Here is a 21087-nt window from a genome sequence, read left to right on the forward strand (position 1 = left end):
TTTCAATCGTGGAGAAAAATAGAGCCTTTCCAGCCAACCATTGCAACTGAACAATCTCTCAAAACAGAGCTGCTTTGTCACCTGACGTTTTTCTTGAACTAGATAAGAACTAAAAACAATTAAAAATGGACAAATGCTGAAAGTAGTTCAATCACATTTTCAATGTGATTTTCAGTTCAGGGACAGGGGAGCATGTTAAGTAAAAAGTATTTGAAAAGATCAGCCTATTACCAGTAAATACCATATCCTTTGGAAAGGCCTTTTTTTTTTTTTTTTTAAATGACCCAAAACTTTCTAAGCAAACACCAGCTTCTCTGAATAATGGATTGATAGCGATGCTTATTGGTCACATGTCAGGTTTCTCCCATTCTTATCAGGCAGCAACCCTCACCAGATCACTCAGCGAGCTACCTCTCTGTCTGACATCTGTAGATCAGCCGCTCAGATCTGTAACATTTATACACGTATCTGCAAACCTCTTTCGGCTGCCTGCTTTTAAAACCACAACTGAAGTTAAAAAGTGCTTTTTTCGGTGTATAAGGCAACAGTGCCACCTCGTGGGAAGCGCTCTGCTTCCTGAGCAGCGCCAGGGGAGAGGTCAACAAAGCTGGGATGCTGTGCCAGCCCAGCTGCAGTGGTACCTGGAAAAAAAAAACACCACAGGCTCACACAGAGCAGATGTCACCCTGAGGTCTAGCACCCGATGCCCATTTGCAGTAACACCCACTGAGATGCAGTTTATTTTAAGCTACATGCAGAGCTGCCCAGGAGCATAAAACACAAAGACAGCGTAGGCTTGGTATTTTATTAATCCTCTAACAAACTAACCAATTCACAATCCAGTTTTGAGCTACTGGTTTAATACATGACATTTATTCAGGCTAATTGAAATGGAAACATTATTCACATTGCAGTTAGTAACCCCAGAAGATGACTGGGTGAGAACAACATATGGTACTGACTGGTTATAGATTAATCAACTGAAAACGGTGAAATTCAGAATTTCATATGCATTTCATTGATTTCATGGCTAAAGAACCTGAAGACAGTACTTCATTTAAACCACAAGCTCTTTAGGTCAAGCAATACACCATATGCTGATTGGAAATGAAAACACTAATTGTATTTATACATAACAGACTGGCACAGCTCATCTGTGCCTGGTTTTGGTTAGGTAGGTTCCTGTCCAAATTACAGCTGCATGTAGAAATGATCAAGTTTACCTTTTATTAACTGAGTCAGCCATAAGAGATACAAACTGCATGAAAGGTCATAGGGCAAAATGTTTTCTGTGAATACAGGATGACGCTTCCAAATAATAAACATTTGTCTTTGTCAGGCTGGTGTGTGTGCATGTATCACACAGGCAGGTTTTCACTGAAGGTCCTGAAAACAGTTTACAAAGGTGTTATATCCGCTTTATGTGACAGACTATATTCCTCTACTCAAAAAGGCTGAACGCCAGTGACCACAAAGAGAAGACAATAGCTTAAAATGATCCCTCTGTATAAACTGTTTCTGTTAAAACAATTCATTTGAATGCAGACCAAAGCATATTAAGAAAAAACAGATTCACAGGAAGCAATACTAGCAGTGCTAAATGGTATCTTTACGCTGACACTTTGTTTTAAAACAGTTAACATTTCCTTGAGAACTATGTTTCTGCAAGGCAGAAAGGCTGTATTCTCAAAGCCAGAAGAAAATGTGAATATACTACCTACTTCATTTGCGTCATGCTTTGCTCTCCTAGAAGTTATATTACAGGGTGAGCTCTAAGTCTGTGCTCTGCCTCGAGTGAAAGGTATAGCTTCTATGTAGCCAACACACCTGTAGATCAGTGAGAGCCTGCCAGCTTTGCTTACACGTGCTGTTTTAAACTATCAAAAAACTGCTTCCAATTTTTCAACCATAAAATGAAATGTACATTTTAGTAAAATTGATTAGTACGCTGTATGACTGAAAGAAATACGGTACAGTCCTGAAACTTAAAACAATCTGAACGCATGCTCATATAGCTGCAAGCCATAACAAAATGATTTTCACTTCTTTAATACAATGCTAGACTACTTAGTGCTACAATAAGAAAATCATTGTGCAGTTAGTGCCAGTCAAAACTGGCTGGTGAAGGTTACATAAAGCTGAAGGACAGCATTTATTTCTGATGGAACTGTTACTGGATGACAAACTTCTGCATTGCATACATGCAGTATAAAAATGAAGTTAACAGGCTCAAGTCTTGGATGATGTACAGGCACATGTTTCTCTAGGGAGCATTTGGATAATTGTTGCCTTCACATTTACTTTCTTGGAGCTGTAGTGTATGTTTGCTTTAACTTACCACTCATGTCTGGAGCCTCCCACAAGGCTGAACCAGCAGCACAACTCACAGCCACCTAGATTAAGAGGGAGGGCTCCATCAGCTCCCAACTTTGTTTCTCCTATGTTAGCAGAATCCATCTAAGATAAGATAATTTCTGAGTTTGAACCTTCATCGTGCAGTAGCAAATTTAGCTGAGCCATTTGTCCTCAGTATCTGCCAGCTAGGCATGAGTTTGCACTTCATGTCATTCAGCTGCAAATACTGAAGAAGGAAGGCTGAAGATATTTTGATGACATTGTATTTTCCCAGAAGTGTGTAATAAAATACCCACATCTTTAGACTACCTGGGAGTCAGGCTTTGAATTAAGCCAGCCATCATCAGCCTTCACAAAGCTGACGTGTCGTAGGAATTCTCCAGCAACCTCAAAATCCCTTACAAACATGCATGGTGTCCTACAAGAAAATCTTGGCCCACGGATGGTGCTTTTTTACACCTTGTACAGTCTCACTTTCACCAGTCCATCTCCAAAAAGTTCAAATAAGCTCAAAATCTAACCTTATTTCTCCTGATTATCACTTTGATCATAGGTCATACTATTCTAAAACTATCTTACTGATTTTTTATCGGTCACCTGTTGGCATCCATCCTTATAGTACCATTTCTACTTTGCTGCTTTTACAACTGTGGCATTACCCATTCATTTAGAGAAAATAATTTAAAAATAATAATGATCTTACAATTTTAAAAATTCTTATTAAAATATCAAGTCATTAATTTCATATTCATTCTCCATTCATTCATAGGGTCTTGCAAGCAATTACAAGAGTCCTTTGTCAAAAGAAAAGTCCTTTGCAACAGTCTCTTACAAGCTGTTTTGCATTTGATGGTTAATTACATATAATCTTTATTGGTATGCATTCTCTGCAGTTCTCATGTGGACAGAAAGAAGCACAGGAGCTCTTATTGTCTAACATGACACCAGCAGCAATCCCCTGTCTGAGCAATGGATTTAATTGTCTATAAATCAGCTGCACAGGCAATAAGTACAAAACTATATTCCTATGAAAAGATAACTTGCTGCGAAGTACAGCAGAGTAGAGTAAGAATTGTTTAACTAATTAAGTGCTACCATGCTGCAAACTTCCCACTTAGCTGAGAATTGTTTGCTCTGCTCTGAAACATGCAAAAAATTCCTAAAGCTTCGTCGCTACAAAAACAAATCGTTAGTTATTTCACCAGTTTTCTATTTTTACCAAGCACTAGGAATCTCTATTTTATAGCATTTTTAACACCTGTTCCTAGTGTCATCATAGGTGTGTGCAAGTCTGGAACTACCCTGCCTCTCATGCTTGTCAAGAAAAAACATACTTCCTTGGTGTGGTCTTAAGTTTTCTGAGTTGGTATGGAAACTCATTTCAACTCAAGAACAACACAGACATGCCTTGGTAATTACATGCAGAAGACAAAAAATATACTTTCCAGTTTAAAAAGACCTACATCTCTTCAGCCTTTCCTAATTAAAAGATTTTATGGATTTCTCCATTTTGTTGCTCAAAACCATACTTGGGATATCTTATTATCTCCTGTTGCCACACAAGTTGCAGGTGCTCAGTTTTTCCACAACTGATGTTTTGAGTCATGAGATCAGTGCAGAAATATGCAGGTTTACTGCAAGCCCAGATCCATGGCTAAGACTAACAAGTTGGCTCTTAGAATATGAAACATCTCGCTTGGCATTTTCTCTTGTGACTTTCTCAGATAACAAGACAGTACATATATACATACACCATTCATTTTTCATTTATTCAGAGAATCTTCTTCATTTACTCAGAGAAGCTTTCATTTATTCAGAGAAGCTCTGTGAACGACCTTTTGTGCTCGGGACTGCATTTTGCTTTTACTGGTTCCTAACAGGCCTAATTCCAATGAAAACACATCTGTCGAACAAGAGGCACAGCTGATCCATGGTACATGGGGGCCAGTGCTAGTCTGCCTGAAGTTTGTCCCTGTGCCAAAGAGCCTCGTGCCAAAGTCTTAAACCACACAAGAAGTAGAGAGAAAGAGCATGGACATGTAAATCTGTACAAGGGATCATTTCAGGGATCACACAATTTGTTCCTGTAACATAATTTTAAGGACTAAACAATTTTAGAACTAATAAGAATATTTTTGTTCATGCTATTATAGGAATACCAATGAACTGTCATGTTCCACTGCATAGGCTACTGCAACAGGAGGCAGAAAGGATTTCTTCTTGATTCTAATATATCAAAAATTGCAGATGAATTCCAGGTAAGTTCCACATTCCTTTGAAACATCAAGTATTGACTGGAATGAGACGGTGGATTTGATGAATTGTGTATCAGATCCATTGTGACAAATCTTATGTTTCTATGTAAAAACACAAGACAACCCCAAATGGCCCCCTTTGTGGCTTGTAGTTAAGGCTGGTCCTATAGACAAAGTTCAGAGAAAGACTACCAGTTCTCCAGAAGACAAAAATGCTGGTATTAAAATAAATTTTTACAAGTGGAACAACCAGTATTTAAAATGGAAGAATGAAAGCCTTTCAGGTCTTCAGTTTTTACATTTAAGATGTGATAAATGCACACAGTAAGTGATAACTGGGCAAGTTCTTTGACTGTGTTTATAGGAACTACTAATTTATCAGGCTAGTATGAAGTCCATCAAAAGCAATACTGAATAGATTACCTCAAGAAAATATTTCAGGCCTACATGTAGTCATTGGCACACTTTTAGAATACTTTAAGGTCCAAATTAGAAATGAATATTAAAAAAAATGTAAGTGGCAATGAATTTAGAAAGGACTATTACTACTTTGCTAAAACCACATATCCATGCTTTCAAAAGTAAAAGTCAATAAAGTCCTGGGGACTGATAGAGTATTGGTAGTTTATCACTATTCTGTGTGAGTTTTGCATTGTAGCTAGAAAATTCAGATTACTAAAAATTACTTAAGAGATATTTCAAAGAATGCTGAGACTTGCACATCACAAGCTTATTGCTGCTTTCTAAAACTGTAAACAAGCACCAGATAATTAAATTGTTTTCAAGTTAACAGCTAACCTCAACATTCTGTAACATTCACCATTTAGGTTACATTGAACACCCTGTCAAACTGTATCATTTGGTATCTAGGGAAGCCATTCGAGGTGCAATAATTCTATCTCCATCTGTAAGATTACAGCATGGGTACCTCAGTGCTCTGTAAACTTTGATAATTAGTACAATCCTGTATTGCATGCAATTTGTTTTGTTTAAATCAGAAGTGTTGAATTAATTTCTAAAGTCCTAAATAAGCCTTCTATAATGACAAAAACACACAAAACATGTAACGCTCCTTTTGGAGGGACAATTGCTGTTCACATTGTTACATTTGAGGTATTCCTTGAAGAGGAGAAGGCACCAGCAAACTTGATGGATCCAGATGTACAGAACCACAGAAACTTATCCAGTTATCTTAATGTCCTGTTGGAGAAAAATGCACATTTCAGTACAACTGTTTTTCCTAAGTCTCTAAACTTCCTTGGCTTCAGCGTGCACACATTCATACTGTTTGAGATCACCCTCACCAATTCTAGCTGTCTCTTTGGATTTTAAAAGGCATGAAGCCAGCAGGCATGCAGCTAACTGTATCTCTTGTGAGGAAGAGAAGTCTTATTACTATAGACCTGGTCATGGTAAAGGCAACCAGCAGAGACAGAGCATGTGACAGTGGTCTGAGTAGAGTGAAAAGCATCTTCCCACGCAGAAATTTCAGCCCTCTCCCACACACAGAGAAAAGGGCTAACCATTTTAAAAACAAGACAGGGACAAGCATTATAGAGTCAAAGACCTTCAGCATACTATTTCTTGTCTTTGCTCAGTCTTTCAAGGGCTTAATTTGAAAATTGTGAGTTTGAACAATTTGAACTAATTGAACTAATATGCCCACGTACTTGGGCTTCCGCTCCTCAGTGGTGAAGGACTGCGGCTTCGAGATAACTGCAAGACAAAAGGAAAAGGGAATTCAGATGTGCCAAAATACTGTACACAAGAAAGGCATCTGGGAACCCATCAACATTCAGAAGATTTGCACACTTTACTACATCAGTGCAACTCCACTGGTACAACATAAAATTCAGCAAGTTCCTAGTTTCTCTGAGTTTAAAATATCTGATGCTGTTTACACCAACAGCATTCAGCTGGGGCTTACATGAGATAGAAGAGGACTCACGCTACGGCTCCGGCTTCTGCTTCTACTTCTGCTCCTGCGAGACCACTACAAGAGATGAGATTGGCAAACCTCTTTTGAGAGAGGGTATTTATTAAAGGCAGACTCTGCAAGTAGATATGTCATGCTGGAGACAAGGCGTGAGGACAGAGTAAACACAGAATTTTCTTCCTAAAAAAAGGCTCTGCCAACAATCATAGAACTTTTTACTGCATGATGAATACACAATAAGGTAAATGGAACTATTCACCCTAAATACTGGATGAGGTTTTAAATCTAACCAATACATAATATATACCACTCCAGCCACATAGGGGGATAAAAAATAATCAAGAATTCATCTTTTTAAATTTGAAAAGAGAGTTAAAATCTAATGAATATCCTTAACACATTTCCTAAGGAAAAGTACATACCAGAGCTCCTCTTTTGGTGACTGCCTCTCCCTTCACAATTACAACATCATTTTCCATCAGAGCAGGCCATACGTGATAGGCCACCAAAGCAGCTGTGAAATCAGAGTCCAAACTACGATGGTACCTGTAGAAACAGAGTATAAGACATGTCTACATGTAAGTGCCTAAAGATAATACGAGTCTTTGAGTTACCAAGGCAGAATATTAGTACAGCTCATAATCTTTCTTGAAAGTATTTGCATATCACAAAAATAAGTTTTCTTTAAGTGAACTTACAGAAAAAATGCATTTGTAAGAGTGACTTAACAGAACATATTTTCTATTTATACAGTCACCTCAATAAAACCTTCTCCCACTTCAGCTGGCTGATAGGCTATGATATTCTTGCATATCCCCCACAAAAGTCAAGGTCTGAGGACCACTGACTGAATCTCCTGAGCAGCGTTTTGACAGTCAGTCACCCTATCTTCCTGAAATTTCTTGTGAAAACAAGATCCATATAAAGGACATTACAGAAATGCCCAAGATACTAAGATGTAACTTTATGGCCAAGATTATGTGACATGAGAGGCAATATTATTAGCAAGATCTTCAGCTACTGAAAACAAAATATTGACTTTTCCAAAAATGATTTGGAAAGGCTGTAGTAATGCAGCAGATATATTACCCCCTTTACCCCCCAAGTCTACAAAATTGGATGAATAATACATATATGGTTTGGTGAATTCAAATTCAAAACAATTACCAGATAATTGGTGGGGGTTGGCCTGTTCTCCCATGTGCCTGGTGACAGGACGAGGGGGAATGGGCTAAAGTTGCGCCAGGGGAGTTTTAGGTTAGATGTTAGGAAGAATTTCTTTACTGAAAGGGTTGTGAGGCACTGGAACGGGCTGCCCAGGGAGGTGGTGGAGTCACCATCCCTGGAAGTCTTTAAAAGACATTTAGATGTAGAGCTTAGGGATATGGTTTAGTGGGGACTGTTAGTGTTAGGTTAGAGGTTGGACTCGATGATCTAGAGGTCTCTTCCAACCTAGAGATTCTGTGATTCTGTGATAACTGAAACAGAAAGTAGCAATGCATATATACATTAGTAATGTACATAGAATAGTAATTCCTAAGAACAATGTCATAAACAGGCATGAAACTCGGCTGGAGGAAGGTATAAGGTAAAATGGGGGTTGGCCAGCCCTTCTATAGAATGGCATCGCACCTGACTAATGCAGCTATTTCAACTTCCACAAGTTTTGCTTCATATAAGTGTAGGACACATATTATATACATGTAGATATATTTATGCCACATATACATCCATACAGACAGTTAGATACACATATGTGTGTATGCACACACACACACCTCCCACAACAGCACATATAAACATGTACACCCATTTTTTTGAAGGCCATACACATCAAGTAGGTGGCAAAAGTATCCTGAGACAATACTCTAGCATTGCTACCTTCTTAATTCAACAAGTTGCTTTGGGTATCAAATAGCTAACTGCCCAATATTTGGACAGGACCATTAACTAGTTAACAACTTTGTACTCTGTTGAAGGGCTACTTTTACCTTCCCTACTTCTCTCATTGGTTTCTCAAGCTCTTTCCTATATGGGATCCATTCTATTTTAAATTATTATTAGAAACCTCCTCATTTCTGTGGCATCTCTTGCTTTCAGGAGCAGTGTTTTTTGGAGCTATCAATCCCATTAGATTTCTTGAAGGCCTGGGAGTACCCTACAGTTCTGTCAGCTAACAAAGCAGCCAGTCCTAACCCCATGGTAAAAAAGAAAAACTATGTTATTGTTTCTTTAAACAAGAATCATGTTTCTAAAAGGCATTTTCCTTTTTGCTCAACTTCAAAACAGAAGAGACAGGAGTGTATTAAGATCCGTACGTCATGCAGCAGCCACAGCACATGTTGATGATCAGGCACTTACAGCCAGACCTCAGTAGAAATGACTTTTACCAAATGGGCCAAAATGACAGAGCAAAGATGCAAGCACTTTTATAAACAGAGAAGGCAGACAGAGACTAAGCAGGAAAGGAAATATGATAATTTTCCTCTTAAACGATAAATGAAATAAACTCAAAGAGACAAGTTTATCCAGAAAATTGTTCTGCTATTCATTAAACAAGCTATTAACACTGGTCTACATCCTGGCATTTATATACCATTATAAACCTTAAAGACATACCAAATAGAAAGGAGACCAGGAATATTTGCCCCAAATTAATGTTCATCAATCTTAAATCTTCACATTAATTAGGAAAGAAGTAGATTATACAACCTGGTGGATTTTTTTCCGTCTTTGTCTTTTAAAGAAAATAAAGAATTCTTACTTGGTCTCACTGAAAAGTTCGCCATCTATGCCAAAGGCAATATCAAGAGGAGGGGTGAGGGTCTGCATTGAAAAAGCCACACGGCAGAGCTCTCGAATCAAACTGCTGATCACAATGAAATCGACTTCTGGTGGGAATGAAATCTTTGGGTTCATGTTCATGGAGCGAATTACTTCCTGAAAATAAACACAATTGAAATAATCTGAACTCACTAACATTTTTGTTCATGAGGAAGTGCGGAAACCCCTCCTAAATGTGCCTCTCAGCTTTGACACACTTAAAAATCAGTATAAAAGACACCCAGAAATGTTATCTTAGGCTATTCAAGAAAGCATTAGCATCAGAAAGAATGTGCTGTTGTTTTAGAAGTAGTGTGAGCTACATCATTGACATCAATCTTAAGAAGGAGATACAGTTTTTCAGCACAATGTAAAATTTAAGAAACACTAAAATTTACCTTATATTTACTTGATTAATACAGTTACACTGTATCTTGTCAACAAAATTATTCTGACAGAAACAGACATAGTTAGAGGCAAATAAAACAAGTGATAAGGCCGTGCTGCAATATTATTTTGGAAAATAAATTGCTACAAGACAAAATCCATGCAATACACTTCTCTTCCTACTCCAGACTATGGTTAATTTCTAGTTAGCTCCTCTGAAGTTAGCTCCTGAAATAGAATAACACATCCCTTCCCCACCACGCTAACTTACATTGACACTGGCTTGAACATCGTACAGATCCTCGTGGCGAACAATATAATCCAGGACAGTGTCTTCAAGTGACTCAAGCTCTGTGTGACCTAAAGAAAGAGTCTTTCTTACACGTATTTTGAATTGCCTGTAGGCCATCTTCGCTGTTTGGAAAGACTCCTGGAAATGTACAAAACATCTAGTTTAATCCAGGAGATTGTGAGGTTAGATATTTAGCAACAATCTGAAACAATGAGTTTAGACCAATATCATAGCTTTAAGGAGGAAGATAAAACACTGCTGTAGAAGTGAAAGTTAAAAAATAGTCCTCCATTTAGGAGGACTTCTGTTTAAACCAAGTGTGAGTTATTTTTCTGAAGACAGGGGTAAGAAGCTTCCCACCTAAGCTATTTCTATAAAGGACTCCCTCACATACACACACAGAATCATTGGAATTACATTTGGAGACGTCAAGAACAGAATTTAATATTTGCATTTTATGTGCCACAGCCAAACATGTCAGACAGTACCTCTCATCTGTTGGGAATAAACATTGGTTCAGAGGGTGTAAAGTGACTGGAAGATGTGGAAAAAAAATGCACTAAGTTAAACATGCTTGGGATCATATACATTAAAAGGGTCACTGCCTCTCTGATACACTGATTTTATAGACAAGAAAATTTGCAAACAAATTTATTCAGGCTGAGTTTGTAGTAAGTGTGAGGGATATAAGTAATTTCAAGGAACCCAGCAAAACAGAAAAACACATAGCTGCAGGTAAGAGGAGAGCATGATATGGAAGTCTTTCCAAAAATATTAATTTAAAAGCAGCAGTGCTTTTTAGTGCAGGAACCATCTACTTTTGAAAGCCATTCAGAGTCTTCCTATGTCTTAATCTAATCTAGTCACAGTATTTTACAAAACTCTTCTGTGAAACAAGAAACAATTTTGCCCCTACCACAGCTGCAGTGTATATTATCCTCTGCACCATCTCTTTGTCGGTGATGTATGTCCTCAGAAGGGTCTCTGCATCCAGGCGTTCATTAGCATAGATGTCACCGAAGCGAGCCACCAGGCAGGCGTGACGGGAAGCATTTGTCCGCCTGGCTCGGCCAGGTGAGCAGCTCCTCAGGGGGAGCGGGCTGGGTGACCTGCTGCGTCTTGGGGAAGGAGAGCGGCTCCGCACAAGTCTAGGAGAGGTGTGTAAAGAGAGAGGTGGGTAAGACAAGATAGAGACGTAAAGCTGCAGATTATTAGCTTAGCATGAAGGAACTTGTGTCAGTACATCTTATAGGATACATCTGGAATGATAAAATTCAACTGACTCCAAAACTGTATGTAGCCGTGCACTGTGTTCTGCAGAAACACACTTTTAACTATTAAAACTTGAGAGGTTTGTTTGTCTTCCAGTACCACTGAAGAGCTGTAAAGTCCAAGAAATGAGAATATAATAATAATTTCTGCCCCATAAGGGTACAGTATGCACAGAGGACTTATAAACAAAAACTAGCCGCCTGTTCCTGTACAGTTGCTCTGTCTATTTTGTAAAGCTGCTTTCTTTGCTGTAAGCTCAACATTACTGTTCAAATTTAAAATACTGGGCACTAGGATAAATCAGTTGAAGTGTTTACAATCCTTTACAACAAAGTACAGAAGTTTAACTTTTCTTCATGCTTCAATTTAAAATGAGGAGAGAATTCATGCTGCCTAACTTGAACAATTTCTCCAATCCAGTTACTTCTCCGAATAAGGCCCTACCTGCTCTGGAGAACAGACTTTTTGGCATCCAGGATAGAAATCTCATCCCGCAGCATCTGAATCTGCTGCTCATAATCATTCCAAGGATCTAACCTCCTCAGAGAGTCCTCCTCTCGGACACGGGAATCCTTCAGACTTAACCACATGGAATAAAGTTAGTCACAAGATGTCCTTCTACCAATGCAAACCAGCTATCAATTAATCCTTAACAAATAAGAAGAGAAAAACAGGAGAAGTATTGACCAAGCCAGACTCCTTATGCTGAAATACTGTGAAATTAAGTGTTAAAAACTCCAAAGCATACTCATAACTACACTTTAAAGAGTAAAGGTGCACTGTAGCAAGAGGCTGGATACACCAAATTGTGTTACAGGAAAGATCACTAACTTCTGGTGTCCATGCACTAGCCCATATGATCAGGCCTGAGAAAGACTTGTTTGTTTCTCATATTTAACATCGTTGAGAGTCAGAAATGTAGGACAGAAAACTGAGCTGACTTGGTTTTACCTCAGGTCCTCAGGTTCTTTTCCTTGATAGAATATCCAGTCAGAGGATGTCAGTAATTGTGTTCTTCACCAATATCAGAAGCTAATGATTCCTCTCTTGTTCCTCCCCATATAAAAAATGTTTCTCAAACATCTGCAGAGAACCAGCTAAGCAAGTTTATTTTCTATCATTTACTTAATGTTAGGAACAGGTTCCACAGGAAGGCCACAAAGATGATCAGAGGGCTGGAGCACCTCTCCTACAAAAAAAGGCTGAGAGAGCTGGGGCTGTTCAGCCTGAAGAAAAGAAGATTTCAGGAAGAGCTCATTGCCGCTTTTCAGTACTTAAAATGGGACTTATAAAAAGATGGAGAGCAACATTTTACTCAACCAGATGATGAAAGAATAACAATAAATGGTTTTAAACTAAAAGAGTTTAGATTAGATTTAAGAGTTTAGTTTAAACTAGGAGATTTAGATCAGAGGTTAGGAGGAAATTCTTCACTCAGAGGGTGGTGAGGCCCTGGCACAGGTTGCCCAGAGGAGCTGTGGATGTCCCATCCCTGGCAGGGTTCAAGGTCAGGCTGGACGAGGCCCTGGGCTACCTGATCTAGTGGGTGGCATCCCTGCCCATGGCAGGGGGTTGGAACCAGAGGATCTTTAAGGCCCCTTCCACCCTGAGCCATTCTGTGATTCCACAATTCCATGCAGTCTGCATTAAGACCCATTCATGGAAACTGCGAGGGGCTTTGTTCTCAGCTGATTGCTTTAATCTGGAAGACAGTAGTCAGGTTACATCCAAGAATCAAGGAGTTATATGAGCTACTTTTCAACCAACAAATCAAAAAAGGCCATTTTATGGAAATACAAGTTTATGCCCCATGTATCCACTCAAAAAAACTAAAGTCTGAAGCAATGGCTTTCCTGGCAGAGGTTCCACAGATGAAATCTGACAATTAGCATTATTCTAGAAGCAATTATAGATGAAAAAGTGATATTCAACTTCATATAGAAGTTGAGACTATAATGACCTGAAGGATTTTTCTTTGTTCATCTTTACTGGGATTAGCTCATCCCCTTAATTGCCCTAAAATGAAGGAAACTCATAGGCAGTTATACCTTCCTAAAGGGAAAGATCCAAGCCAGGTCTCCTTCATTCTGAAGTGCATTAACATTATTTAACTACAAGGCTTCAAGCATTTTTTATAAACAAGTATTTCTTTTCTTGAAGTGTCAATTATCACAAGAATTCACATGCTGTTGGAAGAATTTCTACTAACTTCATGTTGTTTTCTGATACTATAACCAAAAATAAAAAAATCGAGGCTACATTTCATGAGCGTGAAGAATTATTACTGCTTCCAGAAGTTCCTATAGATCAAGCCACAAAAGAAAATTAAAGATTACTGTATTGAAGTGAAAAGGTAGGTCCCCCACATGCACTATTACTGATCCAGATTAACTCCCCAGATGTGACCAAAACACTTAGAAACTCAAAAAACATTTTTAAAACAGAGACAGTAACAGTACTAATATCCATGTCTATTTCTGTGCAGAGAGGCAAAAGGATTTGGAAAGCACAATCTGAAAGAAAAAACCTTTTAAAGAACCTTATCTTAAGATGGACAAAAGACATTTCATTCTCTCTAACACATGTGCTGCTTCCAAGAGCATCATAGACAGAAACCTTTGTTTGCAACTTGCTGCATTCAGAACCTGGATCTCTCCTATTAATTTCATCTACAAGACTCAAATACTTGATAGCTGCTCATTTCAAAGTAACCTTTTCTCTAGCCTAGAGAGAAAAGGGTACAAGTTCAGCAAGAATAAGGGTTCTTCTCACATTTATTAATTTATGTTAATTCTTCCTATAATGCAAAGGAAAAAAAAAAAAAAAACAAGAAAAAAAAAAACATGTCCAGAAGCTAGACCTGTTTTTCCTCTGTAGCTTAGGACAGTGTAAAATAAACAGAATTCACTCAGGTAGATGACAGACTACCACTGCATGCTGACGTCTGTCACAAATACTCTAAAATTAAGATTTTTCTTATGCTGCTCTTAGCTGAATAATTTCAGTCTTCTGCTGCTGTAAGAGTAGTGGCTGATTTGGTCTTTGTCTTCAAGAGCCAACTGGGTTTGTGCCAGGCTGCAAGAAACATTAATAACCTTCATGGTAAGGGCAGAGATTCCACCAGAGAATTTAATGTGACAAATCAACTATGTCAGCAGACCAAGTCTGTATCAATGTAACATACAAAAACCATCACAGTGGGCTTTGTGCAGGCTGTCAGCACACAAGCAGTGTGTAAGGGTCATATTTGACTAAGCAATAACAGAATTATTTTGCTACAACTGTTTATTTTTCATTAAGGCTCTATTCCAGTTGCTCCATCTATTTCAACAATTTATAGCACTCAGAATGACTTCACTGTTCATAAACGGGGTACTGAGAGATTTCTTTCACAGTCAAGAATCAAAATGTCTGCATTTATACACGATGAGGCATAACAAATACTAACATGAAAGCAGGAGATATCTGCAAGATTAGGATACAGAATGAAGTATTCTTTCTATTGAATCTCTTTCCTCAAATCCAGCTTGTGCAGCTTGCAGTCTTGAGAACCTGATATTCTTGGAACCATTTAATAAATACGTTATTTTATATCACTTTTTGTATCACAAAGGCCTGTGAGCATTCATTGTTCTTGTGCTAGCAGAATGCATGAGAACATGTCTGTCACATGGAGCCACCTCTGAAATGTCCTTGGAGGTGGCACTAACTGGACCAATTTGTTTCTGAAGCAGATGAATCACTCTGAGACTACAGTGCTCCACCAAGTGTTTCATGCAACTGGATGACAACTGTTCAGTCCTAGTGACTTACATAAAAGCTCATTCTTCCTCCATCTTAGTTTTGATCTTATTAAATATTTACATGCAATTACATACCGTAACTAATTATGGCATGGTCCTTCAATAATGGTTGCACTATACCTACTCAATTGAGTTTTATCAATGTTTGCTCAGCATACAACAGTTTGTCAACTATAATCCAATTGGGACAATCAGTCCTTTTGTCTGGACCACTGTTCTGTTTCCCAACTCTTCTGCCAGAAGCAAAACCTACCGAGTCAATTGATGAAAGCAAGTCTGATTTTATCATCTGTACCCTACTTTGGGCAAACACAGACAACCCAGAGCCTAGACATATTTTGAAGCACCGATTTTAAGCCTGAAAGAAAACACTGTACAAGTCTCTATCAGTATTTAGATGTCAAGAGAAAAAATATTGAAAAGAAAAAAAGAATTGCAGTTAATTTCCCTACTCTTGTTGCACATGGTCGAGCTCTAGGCGCGTTGAAGTGAGTTCTTCCTGAAGTTCTTGCAGCTGAAAAGTCTGACTGGTGGCCAGTTGTCTCAGCTGCCTCTCTTTCTCAACTGAATCCTGAAATGAAACACAAAATGGCACTGCTTGACCATTCTACGTTACAGAATCCTTCAACAACGTAGTGTAGCATTATTAGCATACACCTTTCTAAACATTTCTGTAAGGATCATTTCAAAGGTAATTGAAAACAAAAGCAGTAACTCCAAGGTGCACAAAACAAAGACTTAATTGTATTAGGAAAAATATTCACTTTGCTTACACCTCATAATAGAGACCACAGAAGGTCTGCATATGCATATTTACTACCTGTGTACATATCATCTGGACATAGTGTTCTTGCACACATAACATTTTTTTCTTGATAAAGTGTTCTGACAGACCATACCATCAACTCAAGTGAAGTTTTGGGGCATTCCTGTACACAGGATAACAGAAAACGTTACTAGAACAAATCAGGCAGCCACTGTACTTCAAGAAGCACATTGCTGTACATGCAGCCATGCCTTTAACACCCTACAGATTTGACTCATACTACCAGATTCAAATAGGCAGCTGTGCAGCAGGCTTTTCTTTGTATTTTGAACGTCATGTCCAATGACAAACCCATAACAGGTACGTAGTCATTTAATAACACCATAATTTTACATTTTGCTTTTTGTCAGACCCCTACTCCTGCAGCACACTAGAATATGCGGGATCCACTAAGGGATATTACTTTTCATTTGTCTTTATCTTACTTGTGAAAGACTTTGATAGAAGAGGTCTAAAAATGAGAAGTTGGAGAGCATGGTAACATCACTGCCAGATCCCAAGATCTTCAACATTTTCCCCTTGTCTACATCAGCCTACACTCTTATTTTCTTTCAAAGCACACAAGCATGGAGCAGCAGCAGATCTGTCTTCTCCTCCAAAGTGCTAGTAATATGACCCTTTTAGTAAATACTAAGTACATACCAACTCCAGATCTCAAGTCAGGCATGTGGTGGTATCATGATGGATATGAGCACTTTCTTTTTCCCTTCTAGAGATTATTATAATGCTTGGATACTCAGAAAATATTTTTCTAAAATAATAATAATAATAATAATAGGAGCTCACAGATGAAAGCATGGGGTTTTATACACACCTGCAGCTTACATCTGGATTTTCACATACTGTTAAGTTTTTACCAACAGATATATGGTGGACCAAGGGAAACCAGCTGATGTGATTTTTTTGGACTTCAGCAAGGCTTTTGACACGGTTTCCCATAGGATCCTACTGGACAAAATGTCCACCATACAGCTAAATAAAAACATCATACGATGGGTGAGCAATTGGCTAACGGGCAGGGCCCAAAGGGTTATGGTGAATGGGGCTGCGTCAGGCTGGCGGGCAGTCACCAGTGGGGTCCCTCAAGGCTCCATTTTATGGCCGGTACTTTTCAATATTTTTATAAACGATCTGGATGTAGGAATAGAAGGTATTTTGAGCAAGTTTGCTGATGACACCAAACTTGGAGGAGTTGTGGACTCTGTTGAGGCTGGAAAGGCCTTGCAGAGGGATCTGGATAGGTTGGAGAGCTGGGCGATCACCAACCGCATGAAGTTCAATAAGAACAAGTGCCGGGTCCTGCACCTGGGACGGGGAAACCCTGGCTGCACGTACAGGCTGGGCGATGAGACGCTGGAGGGCAGCCTAGAAGAGAGGGATCTGGGGGTCGTGGTAGACAGCAAGTTGAATATGAGCCAGCAGTGTGCCCTGGCAGCCAGGAGGGCCAACCGTGTCCTGGGGTGCATCAAGCACGGCATCGCTAGTAGGTCGAGGGAGGTGATTGTCCCGCTCTACTCTGCGCTGGTGCGGCCTCACCTCGAGTACTGTGTGCAGTTCTGGGCACCACAGTATAAAAAGGACATGAAACTGTTGGAGAGTGTCCAGAGGAGGGCTACGAAGATGGTGAAAGGCCTGTAGGGGAAGACGTACAAGGAACAGCTGAGGGCACTGGGCCTGTTCAGCCTGGAGAAGAGGAGGCTGAGGGGAGACCTCATCGCAGTCTACAACTTCCTCGTAAGGGGGTGTCGAGAGGCAGGAGACCTTTTCTCCATTAACACCAGTGACAGGACCCGCGGGAATGGGGTTAAGCTGAGGCAGGGGAAATTTAGGCTTGACATCAGGAGGAAGTTCTTCACAGAGAGAGTGGTTGCACACTGGAACAGGCTCCCCAGGGAAGTGGTCACTGCACCGAGCCTGTCTGAATTTAAGAAGAGATTGGACTGTGCACTTAGTCACATGGTCTGAACTTTTGGGTAGACCTGTGCGGTGTCAAGAGTTGGACTTGATGATCCTTAAGGGTCCCTTCCAACTCAGGATATTCTATGATTCTATGAATGGTGTAAATGCTACTATAACATCTTTGCAAGTGTAAGCGTAGCCAAATTCTTTGCCTAGAAAAGGAAAGCTGTACAAAAACATTACTTCTCTTACCACGAAGATTCATCCATATTGCCATTCATTATTATGAAACAGCACGAGCTCTGGAGGGCCAGAAGTAACCATAATGACCTCTTTGATTTCCCATTCAAAGGAGATGTAAGATGAGACAGAACAACAACATAGCTGTCACCATGAGCAACCAATAACATATTTCATTAAGCAAAATCAGGGAGGGATGCTATTGTTAACAGAAAGTGATTAGTGCTCTCCTGCAGGCATAAATTTACACCATTCTATTCCCTTAAAATAAATTTCCTGCATACCTGAATGAAAGAGAGGCCGCTTTCAAAGAGCCCTCCTGAAGCAGCACAGGAAAAACAAGTTCCTAGCCATGGCAGAAGACGAGTTTTTATTGTTTCTACACCTGCATAGTGCCCACCTAAGAAAATACAAGCATTAAGAAATTGTGAGAACACCTACAGAGGAAGACAGAACTGAAAAAGATGACACATGAAATGTGTTAGTACAGAAAAGGCACTGATTTACCTTCTCGAGACGTTTCATTGAGGATTGTGAAGAGCTGCCCTTGAATCACAGAGTTCATTTCTATTATTTCACAGCATCGGTTCAGATTCTGATCACAGGTATTAATCTGTAAATTAATGCATATTAATATATCTGCATGGGGTATCCTGCATAGAATGATTCCAGTTATGATCACAGTATTAAAGGGTTGTTTTGGGGGGTTTTGTTTGTTGCTTTTTGGTTTTGTTTCCTATAATTATATCTTCTCATCCTTTTCTTACTGCATCATCTAGAAAACCCATCTTCAAAAGTGTCACGTTGTTAATAGGCACACAGAGAAGACATCAAAACTCCTAACACCCTGTTAATTCACCACTGGGGAAAACGTATTCCTTTCCCCAGTCATAAAGAAGATGCAACCACAAATAAATCTAAAAGAAAGATCATAAAGATGGGTTAAAATCTTTCAACACAGAATTTAGCATAACAAGATAGATTATTAGATGAATAAAACATCAGTCCAAACTATGACTTTGTGTATTAGCTGAAAGAACACAGATAAAGCTGTTATCTTGCTTTATCAACAGCCATGAGGCCTCCACGCAATTTTGCTTGATTTTTAAGAGTTATCAAGTGAAATAAAAAAGAATCGAGAATGGGCAAACCCCAGCATTAAGCCAAGGAAACAACAGAACAGTAAAGTTGCACCACTTTCAGCAAATACAATTCTAAAAGAGAGTGATGGAGTCCAGGAAGCTACTGCACCTGCCAGGGAAAAAACAAAAACAAACACACACACACACTTTGTACCCACCACCTTGACCTTTATCCATAGCCTGGGTATCACCTTCAACTTGGATCACTCACCACATGGTTCCATATGCTTTTTAGGAGCTTTGAAAATAGGCACAGTTCTTGCCCATGCCCCAGTCACCCCGCACTGTGATGGCTGTGGCGTGCTTTCCTCTGTCCTCCAGGAGCAGTCTCGCCCTGCTAACATCCACCAGAGCACTACCGCAAATTGCATTTTTCCAGCTCATTACACTGACATGACACCCACAGTGCTCCCATCTGCCAGCTCCTCTCACCACAGCAGACTCAAGCTGCTCCTCTTTGCTTCCCATGACCTCGGGGACTACCCTCACCTACCTTCCTTTACCATGGGGAGCTCAGCTCCTGCTACTATCAGCCACCCCATCCTTTTGCAAGACTAATGCAAGTGCTTCTGTTGTCCCTCCTCCAGTGCCCTGCACTCTGTGGTGTCTTTACCAGCTACCTTCAGACTCCTCCTCAGTCCTGTCCTTTGCCATGCACCCTGCAGAAAGGCTGCCGGGCACTGTAACACCTACATGTGAGGAGCTGACTTGAGAAGGCTGCAGCTCTGCTCAGTGCCCTCATTCACCGACTGCAGCAGGGCCAGTGCTCTGAGGCATCAGAGACATGGGGATGTAGGAGTGAGGATCCTGTCCCGACTGCTTTTGCTGAGAGAATTTAGGATTTTCAAATCTCAGTTCCCTTTCTCACCTCACCTTCCCCTAAATTTAAACTCTTTTCTCCTGTTTCCATTGTGGCACCTCCTCGGTCCCCTGTTCTCTTACCCTGTAACCCTGTTCAGCCTGTCACGCCTGCCTGCAGCTGCCTTCCTCCCTGTCCCTGAAATCTCAGAGTCAGGGAGTTGTGAAGGTTGGAAAAGCCCTCCAAGATCACCTGGTCCAACCAAAACTACCACCAATGCCACCCACTGAACCACATCCCTCAGCACCACGTCCAGCCTTTCCTTGAACACCCCCAGGGATGGTGACTCCACCACCTCCCTGGGCAACCCGTCCCAGTGCCTGACAGCTCTTTCTGAGCAGAAACACCTCCTCATTTACAACCTGAGCCTCCCCTGGCGCAACTTGAGGCCATTCCCTCTCCCAGTCCATCCCAGCAGGGGCACCGGGGAACCGGGGAGAGGCGGCCGGGCGGGGAGAGGGGACGGCGGCTGCCCCCACCTCGTAGTCCCGGTACCAGTTCTCCAGCTTCTCCTGCAGCAGCCGGCAGCTCTCGGCGCTCACCAGCCTCCTCAAGCTGTCGGCCATGGCTGGCCGGCAGCTCGCCCGAGGGCTGGGGCCGGGCTCGGGCCGGGCTGCTCGGTTTGCCCCGTCCCGTCCTGTCCCCCCCCCCCGGGAGCCCCCGGCGGGCGGCACGGGGGGCGCTGGTTGTGCCGGCCCGGCCCCGGGCTCGCCGCTGCGGGCGGGGTCGCGGCCCCGCCGCCTTTATAGCCGCGATTGTAACGTGGGGCTCGGCCCGGCTGCCACGGCGACGAGGGCAGGGCGCGCCTCCGTTGTGGTAACGGGGCGGCAGCCCGGGGACACGGCACGGCCCGGCACGGCACAGGGCTCGGGGCAGCGCTGCCCTGCGGCTGAGGAGGAGGAGGAGGAGGAGGAGGAGGAGGAGGAGGAGGCGCAGGAGGCAGCGTTTCGTGGCGTTTCCCCAGGCTGCGTTCTAAAATGGCATTTCCCAAGGTGGAA

General features: G+C 40.9%; 1 protein-coding gene across 6 annotated transcripts; it reads right to left on the reverse strand.

Moving 5' to 3' along the window:
* Nucleotides 1-791: 791 nt before the first annotated feature.
* On the reverse strand, nt 792-20944 carry SPATA18 (spermatogenesis associated 18). 6 transcript variants are annotated; one of them, XM_013094087.4, is made up of 12 exons: nt 20569-20939; nt 18596-18701; nt 18373-18488; nt 15576-15694; nt 11765-11899; nt 10965-11196; nt 10028-10186; nt 9311-9486; nt 6969-7092; nt 6559-6603; nt 6281-6326; nt 792-5810 (listed from the first exon to the last, which is right to left on the reverse strand). In XM_013094087.4, the coding sequence occupies exons 1-12, from the start codon at nt 20653-20655 to the stop codon at nt 5803-5805; spliced, it is 1353 nt and encodes a 450-aa protein (XP_012949541.3). In that variant the 5' UTR covers nt 20656-20939; the 3' UTR covers nt 792-5802. The 6 variants fall into 6 exon arrangements, with proteins under 6 accessions (XP_012949541.3, XP_005013801.3, XP_021124010.3 ...); XM_005013744.5 differs by having other exon boundaries at nt 6538-6603; nt 20569-20937; XM_021268335.4 differs by lacking the exon at nt 11765-11899 and having other exon boundaries at nt 6538-6603; nt 20569-20944.
* Nucleotides 20945-21087: the final 143 nt, after the last annotated feature.

The sequence above is a fragment of the Anas platyrhynchos genome, chromosome 4 (genome assembly GCF_047663525.1).
Source record: "Anas platyrhynchos isolate ZD024472 breed Pekin duck chromosome 4, IASCAAS_PekinDuck_T2T, whole genome shotgun sequence".
Classification (NCBI taxonomy): domain Eukaryota; kingdom Metazoa; phylum Chordata; class Aves; order Anseriformes; family Anatidae; genus Anas; species Anas platyrhynchos.